General features: G+C 38.5%; 1 protein-coding gene across 1 annotated transcript in view; it reads left to right on the forward strand.

Moving 5' to 3' along the window:
• Positions 1–14,476, forward strand: part of MCMBP (minichromosome maintenance complex binding protein) — an 18,099-nt gene extending 3,623 nt beyond the window's left edge. Inside the window, exons 5-16 of the mRNA XM_082309664.1 lie at positions 53–154; positions 1,596–1,725; positions 3,148–3,299; positions 4,063–4,163; positions 6,022–6,191; positions 7,085–7,208; positions 8,859–8,976; positions 9,646–9,811; positions 12,124–12,257; positions 12,914–13,078; positions 13,700–13,788; positions 14,098–14,476. Of these exons, the coding sequence (XP_082165790.1) occupies positions 53–154; positions 1,596–1,725; positions 3,148–3,299; positions 4,063–4,163; positions 6,022–6,191; positions 7,085–7,208; positions 8,859–8,976; positions 9,646–9,811; positions 12,124–12,257; positions 12,914–13,078; positions 13,700–13,788; positions 14,098–14,224 (1,578 nt within the window). The 3' untranslated portion in view covers positions 14,225–14,476. The remainder of the gene's footprint in view (positions 1–52; positions 155–1,595; positions 1,726–3,147; positions 3,300–4,062; positions 4,164–6,021; positions 6,192–7,084; positions 7,209–8,858; positions 8,977–9,645; positions 9,812–12,123; positions 12,258–12,913; positions 13,079–13,699; positions 13,789–14,097) is intronic.
• The last annotated feature ends 672 nt before the right edge of the window (positions 14,477–15,148 follow it).

Consider the following 15,148-nt stretch of genomic DNA (forward strand, 5'->3'; position numbering starts at 1 on the left):
AAGAAAACAAACTCTAATCAGTTTTTTAACAAAATTTCTCTTGGTATTCTAGCCTCAGCAGGAAATTGATTTGAACTCCTCACAAACAGTCACATCGGAGAGACAGACTTTCTACTGCGTTCCAGTGCCTGGCGAATCAGCATGGGTGAAAGAAATATCTTTTTTGACTGAGCTAGTGCTCTGTTATACAAACAGCGATCGCCAACTAATTCATTAGATTTAAGGAGATGAGTTTATTTCAAGTGTTTTTTTGAGTGAATTGGGATAGGCGGGGAGGGGTGGTAGGTGCAGAAAAAGTAAAAAGGAAAAAATGGTGGTGTGCTATATGCACAAAGAGGATGCAAATGAATTTAGGAGCATTGCTTTTTGATTTATTAGGGATTTAGGCTAGCTTTTCATGTCTGCTTGGGAGGGTCTTGAAAATTTCTGTTAATTTCTATTTGCACACATCTAGAAAATGAGAAACTCAATTGAGCCATGAGCTTTCTATTGCCATTTTCTGATTAAATTAGGCCACTGCTACGTAGTGAGAGTCTCCTACAAGAACCTGTAAAAACACCTGTAGCTTGAGCATGTTAAGACAATAGTTCCTGGAAGATTGAAGTATTGTGTTTATAATAGTTTGATCACAGTATGTCATTTTCTTGGTGAGTACAGGAAAGGTCTTGGGGAGAAACAAATCGTCTTTAGTTTCTTCTAGTAAATGGAAGTTGAATTGTCCGAGTGGAATGGATACAGCATGCTTCTTTTAACACCTTTTAGGAGTTTTATGTTCTCTTCTCCTCCAAGGGAGTGGGAGAGAGGTCTGGAAAACTTAAGATATGTTGCATTTTGTAAAAAGATACGAATTTGATGGTAAATCTAATATGATTTGATATTACATACTTTGAGTTCAGAATTTGAGAAAACTACTACTTGTCATTGGCACAGAATGACAATGCAATTTTAAAATAAAGCTAACGCAATTTTTGTAATAAAATGATTGATAACTTAGTCTTTCAGTGAAGCTTACAGCAAAATACTACACCAATGGAAACTTAAAGTGAGCCAGACTATTATGAAAATACTGAACATGATTTCAATATTTGCCCGTCATGCTAAGAAGAGGAAAAGTGTATTAGCTCTTTCAAAATTCAAGTGTGGTATTGCTAGTATCTTACAAGTACATAAACATTTTCTGTGTGTTTCTTTTTAAAGTAATAATAATAATTGTATCAGACAGCAAGTCTTTAAATATTATTATAATGTCTGTTGTTTAGGGTTGAGATGTGGGAGAGAAAAAATTCTTGAGATTTTGAATTGTACCTGACCACAAGCATGTTCTCTGGGCATAAAAAAAAACACCCTTTTTTAAAGATTGGTGGTGGAATAGCACTCAGTGATTTTTAGTTTCTGTTTTCAAAAAAGCCAATGACTGCTGTATACTTCTTAAGCAGGTTATTTATGTATCTAGAGAGATGATGTCTAGATAAGAATTTGAACCATTATTTTAATGTCTTGCTTAAAATAGGATAATAGGATTTTGTTTTAAAAAAACGCACTTTGCCTGAATTTTCTCACCTGAGCCTGCAGTTGTCCTTAATCCTCAATTTTACGCATATATTAGTGCAAGCCAAGCTCGAGTTAGTCCTTCGACATCCTACACACCAAGTCGCCACAAGAGGAGCTATGAGGAAGATGAGGATATGGATCTACATCCATCTAAACAGAAAGAGCAACATATAGGTAAGAGTCATTATTGATGAAGAGTTATTGTGATATCTTTCCAGAATTTGCAGAAACTTCATTCTCAAAAATTGAAATATTTGCAATTTTTTGACTCAGTAGTGTTAACGCAGCCTTCATAACTAATTTGGCGGCTTTGTTGAAGTCATCAGTGTGGGAGAGTCTACGGTGTTGCATGTTGTATGTGTATGACTTGTTGGTACTACTTTCTACAGTTAATTCCTAAAATACTACTTCGTACAGCAACACTTCTATATTGCCTTTGGTATGTAACAGCACACACACAATTTATAGCAGCAGGCTGAAATTTAGGAGTTCTTGTTTAATTTCCCACTCTATTGCAGATTTCACGGTAATCTGGGGAAAATCATGTAATCTTGTCCCTCTCTCACTCTGTGTGTGGATGTTATTGTGCAAATTGAAGCCAAACCGCATCTCACTTAGGTGCTGCTTTGCTACAAAGAGTAATACATATCCAAAAAATATCTTCCAGCCTTTACCTTTTTTCCTAACATGGGGCTTATTAATCCAACTTCATAAAGGAACCAGATTAATGCCAGACGCTTGAAGCATCCTGAAGAAGGCTATTAAACCTTTTAAGAGGATGGTATTTCAAACAGTAGCAGTGTTCAGAGAGTGTGCAATTCTTACTTATGTTGCAGTCAGTTTGTGAACTATTTGTCTCGATGCTCTTCTGTGGAGATGCCGCTTAAACTGGCATGGGTGTTTTTTGGAGATTTTGGCATGTTTTCTTTTGAACAAGAGAAAGTAGTTAGTTTAAAATTGTCAGTCCTGTTAAAGAAAAAAAATGTAGAAGTTATTGCTTTCTTCTGTTCAGTGTTACATGCCTATCAGGTTCATTAGCTGAATTCAGGGGGGGTTTTTTTGTATTCTCACCAGTTTGCAGATGTTTTATTAGATAGTTTAGACTGGCTTGTCTTCATATTCAGGCTGATCAATTGCAGAATGGATTTTTATAGCTTTATTGTTGCTCAAAATCTACAGAGATTTTTAATGTAAACTGATATGTTGATGCATACTCTTACCTGTAAGAACTATCTAGCTTTTTGGCCATGAGGTGCAGAAAAATATTACCTTTGCAGTCCTACCAAATTTAGAAAAAATTCATTCACACAGTTTAAGCATTACATTTTGAAAAGCAAATTGTTGGCCATGTTTGGGTTTCTAAGACACACAAATCTTTACCAATACTCACACTTATGCTTATCTTGATGATATAAAATATGCATTTGTGAGACTTTTCTATTCTGAGTACGAGTATCTTCTGTCAAATATATTGCTTTTTTAAATACTTTTGTCTCAGATGTCTGTTAAATTAGTTTAATTCTGTGTTGCTCACTGAAGAAAGTTGTTCACCTTTGCATTTCTGTTTAAAGAGCCTATGAATCCTTTATGTTTCAGGCAGCGGAGGCGATATCCATGGATGTGTGGAGCCAAAGAGATTAGAAACGGAGGCTTCTGCAGGTCATCATCTCATTTCTCCCAACTGCTCCCCTCCACTTGACTTAAATTTTCCGTTGCCAGGAGAGAAGGGACCAGCATGTCTTGTCAAGGTAACGAAAGTGGAGAGATGATGAGCGTGGCTGTGGCCTCAGTGAGGCAGAGAGAATCTGAAGTTAGACTCTAAGTCTTGCATTAGTTTATAGGCACAGAAATTGTCTTTCAAGTCCACAGTTTTGTTTCTACAGATAATTATTGTTTCTCTTCATTATTACATTGTTTCTTTTCTTTACCCCTGTATGTGAATTGCTGAACTCCTTCAGTTCCTCCAAGCATTTATTAGAGCTTGTGCATTCTCACTACACTTAGCAAAATGAAAAGGTCCGTTACTAGATGCTCAAGGGTGTAGCTGATACTGACTCCTGGTATTTTGCTTTTGGGATTTGTCCTCTTAAGGAAAAAAAAGTTGTGATGGAACAAGTAAAACGCTACACTATGCATTTTTGTATTGTATTTGAAATAGTCTTTGATTGACTAGTATGCTATATTGACGATGAAACTTCCAACACAGAATTTCTATCCTGTTACTGTGTTGAATGCCCTCTTATTCAGCAAATCTTGATAAATCAGATTAGAATACAATCGTTTACATTTGTGTAGCAAAAGAATGCCAATAGGAAAAAGCATGCAATCACAGAAACTCATTTTTCCAATGCAAGCTTGCTGACGCTGAGGACTAGGTGAGACCTCTTCACACAGGCTGTTCTCAGCCTACAATTGAGTCTCCTGAGATCTTTCCTTTTTGTCTGTGTTTGTGTGCAGTCCTGCATCTGGCCCATCTGCCTCTGTATTTTATTATTTTTCTCTTTGTGGCAGGTCTATGAGAGCTGGGATAGCTTCAAAGTCAATGATGTTCTGGAGGTATACGGTATTTTGTCTGTGGATCCGGTACTGAGCATAGTAAACAATGAAGAGAGGTAAGGCTCCCCTGATGCGTGATCCTGAAATGAAGGAAACTTTTATTTCATTGAGGAAAATATTTTGGCTGTCCCCTTGATACAGACAGGGAAATGTGTAAATACATAACGATTATGCTTAGGAGGTGAATTTTGTTGCTTATAAAAGGCTTGATGTGTAAAGCGTTAGATCCACTGTCCTGTAAACTGACATCCATTGTACTCTGGTACGTCCATACCCTTGGACAGACGATGCGTCTTTTTTTAGGTTGTTGTACAGTCTATGAAGCAGAAAGTGCTTCTATAGCTGAATGTTTTGTGCTCTTTCATGCCTATTAAACTTTCAATGAATGAGTGAATGGTGAACAAAGCTTTCAAATAAGCTTCAAAATTATAAAATGCCCTTTTGAGGTAATTTCGGAGTCCATGGAAGTTGTTGCCATAAACAGTTCTGAAGAGTATAAGAAAGAAGAGTTTGCATGTCTGCATGGAGAGTGAAAGTGACCAAAATGAGTAAAAATTGGGTTGCTTTTTTGCATTAAGGCATAGCATCGCATTATACCCCGATAGAAACTTCCCATTTCACCTGCTGTTCTGCAATTACTTGCCTGACAAACTACAAACTAATCAAGAAGGATGCAAGAAGTCAATTTTTAAAATAAAACTGTTGAGCAGTCTAACATATATACTACTGATGTCTTGAACCATTGCACTTCAGATTATTTCTGTTGGTGATTTTGTTTATCTTTCTGATAAGTACAATATGGAGAGTGCAGTGTGAATCCTCTATAGTGGCAGCTTCTTAAAAGTTAACTCAGCCTGGTCAGCTGCTTTTGGTTATCATCTGTCTGACAGCTAATCCCAGACTGACAGCTCAGTTGGTCTGTCGTAGGTTGGGGTTTTTTCCTGCATGTCATTCTATCACAAATAGACAAAATGGTGGCATTTAGCAACGTTTTGAATGCAAACAAAAGAAATTTCTTGTAATGGAAAGAGTGGATAGTCTGTTGGTGGACTGCTGAAGAGGCTTTGAAGTTATAAAGCCTTTCAGCTTTTAAAAGCTTTTAAAAAGCTTTTTAAAAGCTTTTATCTGATACAATCACTTTAGGGATTTTAGTTTCTATATAAAAAATGAAAACCACCTGGAAGGAATTTTGTAAGGCATGATCAGGGAGAGTAGAGCTTGTGTATCTGAGCTCTTAAATTAAGAGGTAATACCTTCAAGTTTGAGCTGAGGTACATCAGAATTTATTTACTCTTTTTTTTTTTTTTTACTCAGCCAGTGTTATAGCTGTTATGTGACTGTCTAGAAGATCTTGTCAGGCTCCAGAACCTGGAGGAGTATGAAAATCCCACATGTGCATACACACACAAATGTAATAAATCATTGCCTTATTTTCTTAAAAGTTACTGTTTAGACTTCGTTCAGGACGTGCTGGACAGAACAGTGTGTAACATTTTATTTGAAGCTACATCTTATTAAATGCAGTAAATAATAAATGTGGTTTTGTTTGGGGTGTTTTGTTTGGGGTTTGGTTTTTTTTGTTTGGTTGGTTTTTGTTGGTTTTTGTTTTGGGTTTTTTTTTTTTCAGAAAAGTAAGATTTGATTATTTTCTAAAAATAATAGAATCCAAATTCTTTTGGTCAAGCGTGCTTTGGCATTTCTATATCATTATATAATTGTGATTCAGTATTTATGGTGTTTACGAAAATCATAAAGAAGGGAGTTTGAATATGGGAGGAGTTACCAGGAGCTGGGAGCGGATGTTGTTCGTTCCGACGTGCTCTGTTCTTGGCCTGGTTCCAGCTGCTCTTCGTCAGATGGAGAGAAACTTGTGTGGAATGTTTCTAAGTCCAGTTGTGCCGTGCCCTCTCCTAGGGACAGCTCAGCCCTCGATCCTATGGAGTGTATGGACACGGCAGAAGAACAGAGAGTACGCAGTCCTCCAGCCTCATTAGTCCCCAGAATCCATGTGATTTTGGCACAGAAATTACAACACATTAACCCATTACTGCCTGCCTGCCTTAATGAAGAGGAGAGTAAAACCTGTGAGTATCTGAACTTGTCCTCTCTCTGTGTACGTGTAAATGTGTGGTTTCCTAGTACACGTGAACAAATACTTCTTTGCTCAGAGACAAAGGCATCAGTGGCAGCGTTTGAATTTAAATCTTGTTAAATGGAGGAACCATTCAGCACTCCAGAACTGGACAAGATGCAAGTGTTTATGTGATGCTTGTGTGGTTATTTTCATGAAATGATTGTGATTTATATGAAACTTGTTTTGCATTTTACATGCCGAAGGATTTTAACAAGTTGTTCAGCTATAAGATTTTACTTGTTTTCAAATGGAGTGAATTGCTGGAAAATTAGATTTCCAATTTAGTATAACAGTGAAAATAAGAAACATACTGACAACATAAAGAATCATAATACTGTGAAGAAGATAAGGCAATTCTGTTTTTAGCAATTGTGCTATTCCTCATGGCCTATTTTACTGGTTTTTTTTTTTGTCATTGAATTGTTGCATGCAAGGCTCTGAATAATGTTCATAATTTTCTTACTTGCATGCGTTGTATTGGTTGTCCTAAGCTGTGCTACGTGTAAGGGTTTGGGGTTTTTTTTCCTGCCTTTAATATAGTATGGATAGGCTATCGATTTTAGAAATTCGGTTCCAAACTTTACAGCCTTCTGCAAAATGCATTACACAATATCTAATGAAAAAAAAGAAAGCATTTCCAAGGAAATGTTGAGTGACTTAAGTTACCCAAAGCCAGTAATTACTCAGTTGGAAAACCAATGAATGTTTGTTTATTTTTCCTAGACTGCTTTGGAGTAACCATTTTTCTTTGTTGAACTGTAATGGAAAGTAAGGTTTATCTAGAGGAAGAGGGTGAGAAACGGCACATTTTCTGACATTTCTTGTCTTCTGCTCTTTTATCAGTTGTTTCTAATTTCATGTCTGAGCTGTCACCAGTGAGAGCAGAGTTGCTTGGGTTCCTCACCCACGCCCTCTTGGGAGACAGTTTGGCTGCTGAATACCTTATATTGCATCTCATCTCTACAGTGTAAGTATTTAGATGTTTACTGAGAATTTATATATTCATCTTTTAAAAGAAATCTCCTTTTATGGGGTTCTTCATTACTCTGCAAATGAATGGCAGAAATAGCTTAAATAGTACTTATTCCAGTAGGACTTTGTCCAGCTAGAGTCGTCCTGTCATAACAGACACAGTAAACAGATTTCATTGTCTGAAATAACTAAGTTTTGTTAAAAGGCCAGTTTTGTGGCGGTATATCCTTTCAGTGTTCCTTTGAGAGTTGGGCAAAATGTCCAAGATATGCTTTTAACCAGAGGTATAATAACATCTTTTTATCTTTGGCTTCTTTTATTGAATAGGACATGCAACTGACTTCTCAAAGAGGGCATTTACTAACTGCAGTAATTATTGTTTAGGTATTAAAAGATACTGAAAGGTACATTCTGGGAATTTGTTTAATAAATATAGATGTATGTTTAATGGTAAGTTAAAGTGACCCCCATTTAGCATGTGATAGAAATTTACCACCAGAGCTGTTGCTGTAGCTGGATGTGCATGCATTGTGGTCTGTCTTCGTGGCTGAGTAAAGTGGATTTGCTTAACATTCTCTTATGTTGGTTTAAACGGTCACTGGATGAAAGAGCAGCATCCTTTGACTCATTAAAGTTTCAGGTGTGATACTTCAGACAATATGTTTTGATTAGATTAAGTATAGTTTTCCGGCTCAAATTTAATTTTAGTCTTTCTGCAAAATGAAAACGGATTCCATTTTCTAAAAAAACAAACAAACAAAAAAATATTCTTAGTAAATAAACCACTTGTTTTATAGTTTTCAAAATTCCATTCTGCTATGAAGCGAATAGTACAGCACATATTTGTTTAACAGAAGTGCTTACAGAGCTGTAATTGGACTCAGCATCTTACCTTTCTCATACCTGCAACTGATGTGTAAAAAGCCATAGGATATTTCTCAGCCCCAGCGAGACCGGTGGTATCAAGACAGATCCAACCATAACGCCATGGCAGCATAATTATGAGCTGACAAGATTTATGGTGGGTTTGTGTTTACGGTCTGCCCTGAACCCGTGTCCCCCTGTAAATATAAGTGCTTCAGTATCAGTATGCGGGGGTTTTTTTATTATTCTGTGCACACTTCATTTTTTCTAGTGGGATTGTGAATGCTCTAACACTTAGACTAGAATGTGTTTTCTCTCTTAGCCGATATCACAAAAAAGTTGAAATTTGTCAAGAATGGGGAGAAGATATACAGTAAGAAGAGGGAGAGGAAAGCTGAGGGCAGGTAAAGGAAATGAACAAGCATGATAAGCAGGGAAATTGAGATTGAGCAATGAGAAAGGAGAAGGATGAAGAAGTATGTTTACTGAGTAACAACAGAGCACAAGGAGAACAGAGCATCTGGAAGGCACGTTGCAGGATCTCAAGCACTATAAATGTACTGCTTTCGTGCAATGCTGCAAAGCCTTCCACAGCAGCCTTCAGCCTAACTTAGCTCCTTGGACACTGGAGAAGGAAGAAAAATGTGGCTGCTCTTTATGTATGTATTAGTGCTGAAATCCTGCTAGCTGTCAGAGATACTGCACAACACTCAAACTGATTGATACCTGTGTTTACCCTGTTGATCAGATGCTTGCCTAACCTGTGTTATTTTTGGTTTAGTTACGCAAGACGAGATGTGCTTCCTCTGGGAAAATTCACAGTCAACTTGAGCGGATGTCCAAGAAACAGCATCTTCACAGAGCACATATACCGCATTATCCAGCAGCTTGTTCCAGCAGTAAGAATCATGGCGTTATAGTGCTTTACTATTTCTGATGGTAGATGTTGGACTAATTGTTCCAAGCAAATAAACAATATTTTAGTTAAAGGCAGGCTTCTTAGACGAAGGCTCCTGCTATCCACGTAGAGGGCAGATAAAAACGGAGATATGGCTTGCCTGTCAGGTAAAGTCTCTATTTACCTAGCCATCTAGGGTGAATATGGAATAAAATAATATCCTCAGAGGTATTAAACTGACAGACAGATGCTGCATACTTTATTTTGTCTTTCTGGATTGATGTTCATACATTCAGGTCATTTGATCATTGTGTCGTTACTGTTTATCCCCAAGTTTGTGGATACTGTTCTGCAGAAAATTCATAGTAATTCAGTTTGGGGTCATAATGATTGTAGTGCTGCAATAAATCATTTGTTGTTGTTTTGCTCATCCTAGATGTGCAATACAGGTGCTGTGAGTTCTTAACAGCATTATTTTCCTTTGGGAAATTTTTTTTTTAAGCATTTAGCATTTGGACATTTGGGATAAAGTGTATTCTATATGGTGGTAACAAGTTTTGTTTTACTTACTATGGAGGTTCACAGTTACAGCTCTTGCTAAAGGAAGCAGTATTTACTAGGGAACCCAGAGGAGAGGAAATACGCTGATGAATTTCTTTTCTCGTTGCAGTCCTATCGCCTACAAATGACCATTGAAAACATGAACCATTCACGATTTATCCCACACAAAGACTACGCAGCTAATCGCTTAGTCAGTGGAGTATTGCAGCTTGCCAGCAACACTTCCCTTGTAGTAGATGAGACTCAGCTTGAGCAAGGACAGCTTGACACAACAGGTAGACTTTTTTTGGTTTGTTTTGTTTTTTAAAAAAAATAAAATCCCATCTGGAGGGTTGATACATTTTAAGATGGGGTTGATACATTTTAAGATGGGGTTGATACATTTTAAGATGGGGTTGATACATTTTAAGATGGGGTTGATACATTTTAAGACGGAATTGCCAATTGTGTCCCAGTGATAATTTTCTCTTACAAAACTGTTTGCGGTTTCCATATCCTCTTTCATGGCTTGAACTAGGTTCCTGCTAGTCTGCAGCCTTCTCAGACAACTGACAGCTTGGTCTCCGGGGTTTTTTTCCCTCTTTTACTTTCTGGAAGTTTCTGGTATTTTTCTCAGAAATACTTGTATTGAGTCAAAATCTCTATCCCAGGCCACAAATGACCAATAGTGAAACGAGGTGGTTCCTTGTGTAGGATAGCTGTGTTTGCATTGTAGAGAGCTCTGGGCAGTGTCTTTGGCACTTGGTGGAAAAGGCCACTGATTTGAATAAGCCTTTAGACCGAAATACCTCTGATTCATTAGAACGGCCTTTCAGTTTCCTGTGATAATGAATGAAGGAGTCAGGGAAGAATACGCTGCCGCCATATGCTTTATACTTTTACTCTACGTATGGAAACCATTCCTGAAAACCCAACTAAAAACCGGAGATGATAAAATAGCTGTTACTGTGTGGAACAGAACGATGATTCTATCTTGTAAGCTGACGTAGTGCTGTGTACTATGCTTTCTACAGAGCTTTAGACAATTAATTTAATTATAAGCTACATGAAAGAGTGAGTTGCGGTACCTATTAAAAGTTCAGTAACTGGAGAACGCATAGTACGGATATCTGTGGTGATGTCAAGGAAAGATGAATAGGGAATCACTGGAAGTGACTTTATTTTAAAATAAAAATACTGTCTTAAGAAACCTGCTGGACTGTGTGATGCTACAAGCCTGCTGGGTCTCCCTGCTGAGTGTCAGTGCTCTGGCCCGTTCAAGCACTTAGGCTGGCAGAACTAGCGAGGTTCAGATTTCAGGTTGATCCTGTTTAGAACCACAAGCTTTTTTTTTTTTGTTAATTACTGCTATTAACAGTTGTTCATTGAAATTATTCACTTGGTTTTGAGTCTTCGGTATTTGTTACTCTGCTTTAGTGAAGTTAAAAAAATTAACTAAAGAAAATAGTAAAACTAGTAGAAATCTTTGCGTTATGTGTTTCAAAAAAAAGTCAAAACATGAAAAACTCCCATTTACAGAAAAATCTTGCTGTGCCGGTTTATAGGTTTTCTAAAATGTTTCTCCTTAATGTCTCAAAAATTCAACATTTAATGAAAAGCAGTACTTTAAGTATTAAAAGTTGCAGATAAAAAAGGCTCGTTAATTGTATTTCATTTCTGTTGGTGGGATGTTGTTCTCTACTGAATTTAGAGTAAAAAAGTAAGAATTTTTAATTTCTTGTAGCAGTGTTGGGAACAAAATTTACTCCTAGAGAAGACTAAGTCTCTTCAAGTCTGGTAGTTGCTTTGGAACTCTTGGAAGTTACAGGTTAGAGGTTTCAAAGGGGAAAATGTCCCAGAAGTAAACCATAATATTAAATTTGCCTTTATTTACTACCTTTGCCTTTACTTACAGCATAGTAGATTAATACTAATCCATTAAAGGCAAACACGTAACAGTAGATGTGTCATTTGATGCAGTAACACTGCTGAAGGGACACTGGAACTGTCAGGTACATGTCAGTAGTTCAAAGGGAGAATTCCAAGGTTAACCAGTTAATTTGTCAATCTTAACTGTCTAGATTTGAAATAACTTAGTTCCAGGTCAGGCAAGTAACTTCTGTAACAATTTGGCAAAATGATGAGTGGGTTTTCAGTTGTTCTGGTCTTGCTAGCCTAGCTAATGTGTTCTTCAGCCAGCAAGAGACCTTTTTCTTTTTTTTTTACCCCCCCTTAAACTGTTAAATTACATTTTCTGACAGATAATTGGTAGTGTTTTGTCCTCTTTTGAGGAGAGATTTTTTTTTTTTTTTTTTTCTTTTCTCTCTGTAAATAGTTACCTGGCTTTGCAGGACCAATGAAAACATTAGCTATTACCACACATGCCAGGCCAGATAAAATTTAGGCTTGGAATCCTTCAAGAATTCATCATTTTGGTCTTAAGAAATGGTTGTCTGTATGTGGAAGACACTACAGAGCCAAGAAGAAACAGGATGCTTGCATGAATTTTTCTACCAGCTGCTCGTTAAAAACATTGGGGAAAAAAAAAAAATCAGGTCTGACATTCGTTTAGGTCCAGTTGTCAGAGAATTTGTTCTTGCTTTTCTAGGTGTCCATAATGTGACAGCGCTGGGTAATCTGATAACGTGGCAGAAGGTGGATTATGACTTCAGTTACCACCAGATGGAATTCCCATGCAACATTAATGTTCTTATCACTTCGGAGGGCCGATCGCTCCTACCGGTATGGCAAGGTCTTCCTCAATTTGGGGAGTAATTACGGTCGGTAGCTACTTATTTAGAGCGTGCCATTCCAGAGGAAAGTGAAGACAGGAAAACTGTCTTGTGACCAGGGGCGGGTATGACACTGGCATTAGCTCTCACTCCTGGCTGCAGCCAGGCCAAGAACCTGTTGAAAGGAGAACCAAGAGATCGACCTTCCCTCCTCCTTGGCCGCACAGCGTAGCGATGGCACGGCGGCGACAGCAGTTATTAACGGAGATCCCAGTCACGGGTAAAGCCTGCAGCTACACGGCTGCTCCCAAAGCCTTATTCTCGTACAGTAGTTTCTGAGGTGATGGGCGCGTGAATAAAGAGCAACGGATCTGGCATTGACCCTGGAAAAACTGAGTAGCCCAAACTTAGAAATACCTGATTTCTTGCATTCCAGCTCTATGATGAACTGAGTGTTTGCTCTCTTGCCTCAAAGTGAAGCTGACTCCTGCTTGAGTAAGGACTTCACGCTGGTTTTTAAAAAGGGAACCGTTAAATATTTAAGGAATGAATTGTCTTACCTTAATTCTGGGAAATAGTGACTTCTGTTGCTTTAGAGATTAAAGTAGTTTTGGAATAGAAAAAAATAGGATGTGGAAAGAGATGATATGTAATTTTATTTTTCAGTCAGATTGCCAAGTCCACTTACAACCACAGATAATTCCACCAAACATGGAAGAGTATATGAACAGCCTCCTAACAGCAGTGCTCCCCTCTGTGTTGAACAAATTCCGAATTTATCTAAGTTTATTGAGGCTGCTGGACTACAGTATATCCGATGAAGTGACCAAGGTATGGAAGACTTCGCTAATATGTTTTGAACTGTATCTTCAGCTAGAAAGCACCTTAGTGGAATGTTACTGTGCTTTCCCATTGCTCTCCCTGTCAGTGATTCTCCTTGAGGTTTTCTAAAAACCAAACAGAAGCACTTTCTTGTGCTGACTGCGCCTTTGAGGATTTGTACTCTTGGGTATTTTAGCGTATACTTTACGTGTACTCTGCTCTCTCAAACTCATTTTGAAAACAAATTCTTTTCAAAGATGAGAACTAGCCTATTTTTCATAGAATCAGAGAATCGTTCAGGTTGGAAAAGACCTTTAAGATCATCAGGTCCCACCGGTAACCCAGCACTGCCAAGGCCACCACTAAACCATGGCCCTAAGCACCACATCTACACGGCTTTTAAATACCCCCAGGGATGGGGACTCAGCCCCTGCCCTGGGCAGCCTGGGCCAGGGCCTGACCGCCCTTTCGGTGAAGAAAAGCCTTTTACTCAGGCTCACTTCCCAGTAACAATGAGTTGAAATGTTTCTCCTGTCACCTAAGGGTCAGTATGGTGTTTCGCTCCTTAAAAGCTTATCTCGTAGCGAAGATTCTTGCTTGCCACTTAATTACGCACTGTGTTGTTTATAGGCAGTAGAGGAAGACTTTGTAGAAATGCGCAAGAACGACCCCGAGAGCATAACAGCCGACGACCTGCACAGAACCCTGCTTGTAGCCAGGTGGGTAGTGCCTTTTGTCCTGGCTGAAGACCTTCCAGCAAGCTGGTAACAAATGGAGTCGGTGCTCCTCATCCGCAGTCTGAGTGAGCTGCGTGAGGCTGGCTAAGCAAGCAGAAGAGGGAATCGCCTCTTCCTTTGTTCCTCTTGTCACAGATTCTCAGTTAGGCAAAGTATTTCCTCCCCCCTTTCTGCCCGTGCTTCCTGGTTCATAGGATACTGAAAGAAAACTGGTTTTGTACTGAATTAGCTTATCAACCAACCCCGACACGTGAACAAGCTCTTACTGAACTGCTGTTTCTGCTCCCGCAGGTTCCTGTCTCTCAGCGCGGGGCAGACAACGCTGTCAAGAGAGAGGTGGCTGAGAGCAAAGCAACTGGAGGCGTTACGTAAAGCCAGGCTTCAGCAGCAAAAATGTGTTAATGGGAATGAACTTTAATATTTTGTGGATGTCACTATGAAAATTTGTCTAATCCTAGATGGAACCCATACTAAGATTGGAATATTGTTTATACCAGTTTTTGTAGATAATTTATACCAAAAAGTTATGGATATTTACCCTTGCAGTCTGAACACACTTAACTCCGTTCAGCCAGTTAAACATATTTTATGAAATTTTTTTGGAGCCTGTTTTATAATTCAAAATTGGTAACAATGAGCAAATTGTTTGATATTAAACTTTACTACTGAACTTGCGTAAACTTATTTCCCTTAATAATAACGAAAATTCAACCCAGAGCCCTTCCCACACAGCGGGAATAAGTTTGTGACGTAATTCTTGAACGGCTGAAGCGTGAGGATGGGAGGTTTCGGCGAACAGCAGCTGCGGCTGAAACAAAGATTGGCTTTAGTAGCTAGAACCATGTGCTGGTGCTCCCAGGAGCTAAGGCAGGTTGCGCTCAGAGTGGCAGCGTCATAGTGCTTACTCTGTGGTGTAAAGAAGTGATTTGATCTTATCCCTGACGAGGTTCCAGTGTGAAAGACATCATTATTGTAGTTGGAGAAGACCACGAGTAACTTCTCAAATCTCTAATGAGTTTTATTCTGGCACAACCCTTTTTTTTTTTTAAAAAAAAGGCATTGACTGGAGAATTGGTGATACTCGTGTACTCGTACAAAACATCTCTTACTTTCTACCTGACCAATAACGCAGTGTGGTTTAGTTGTTTGAATAATATCAACTAAGCATTAGGAACGGTCTCTACCTATCATCTTATTCATGCGGTACAGTTTGAGGTGGTTTTCAGAGGACACGCTGCCCCCGCTGGGACTTGCAGGACGAGTTTGGTTGGTTTCAGTACCTTTAACGAGGTTGGTTTCAGTACCGAAACATTAAACCAAGATGGTTGGAGTAACCCAGAAA

Source organism: Platalea leucorodia (assembly GCF_965183815.1).
Source record: "Platalea leucorodia genome assembly, chromosome: 4".
NCBI classification, from domain to species: Eukaryota; Metazoa; Chordata; class Aves; order Pelecaniformes; family Threskiornithidae; genus Platalea; species Platalea leucorodia.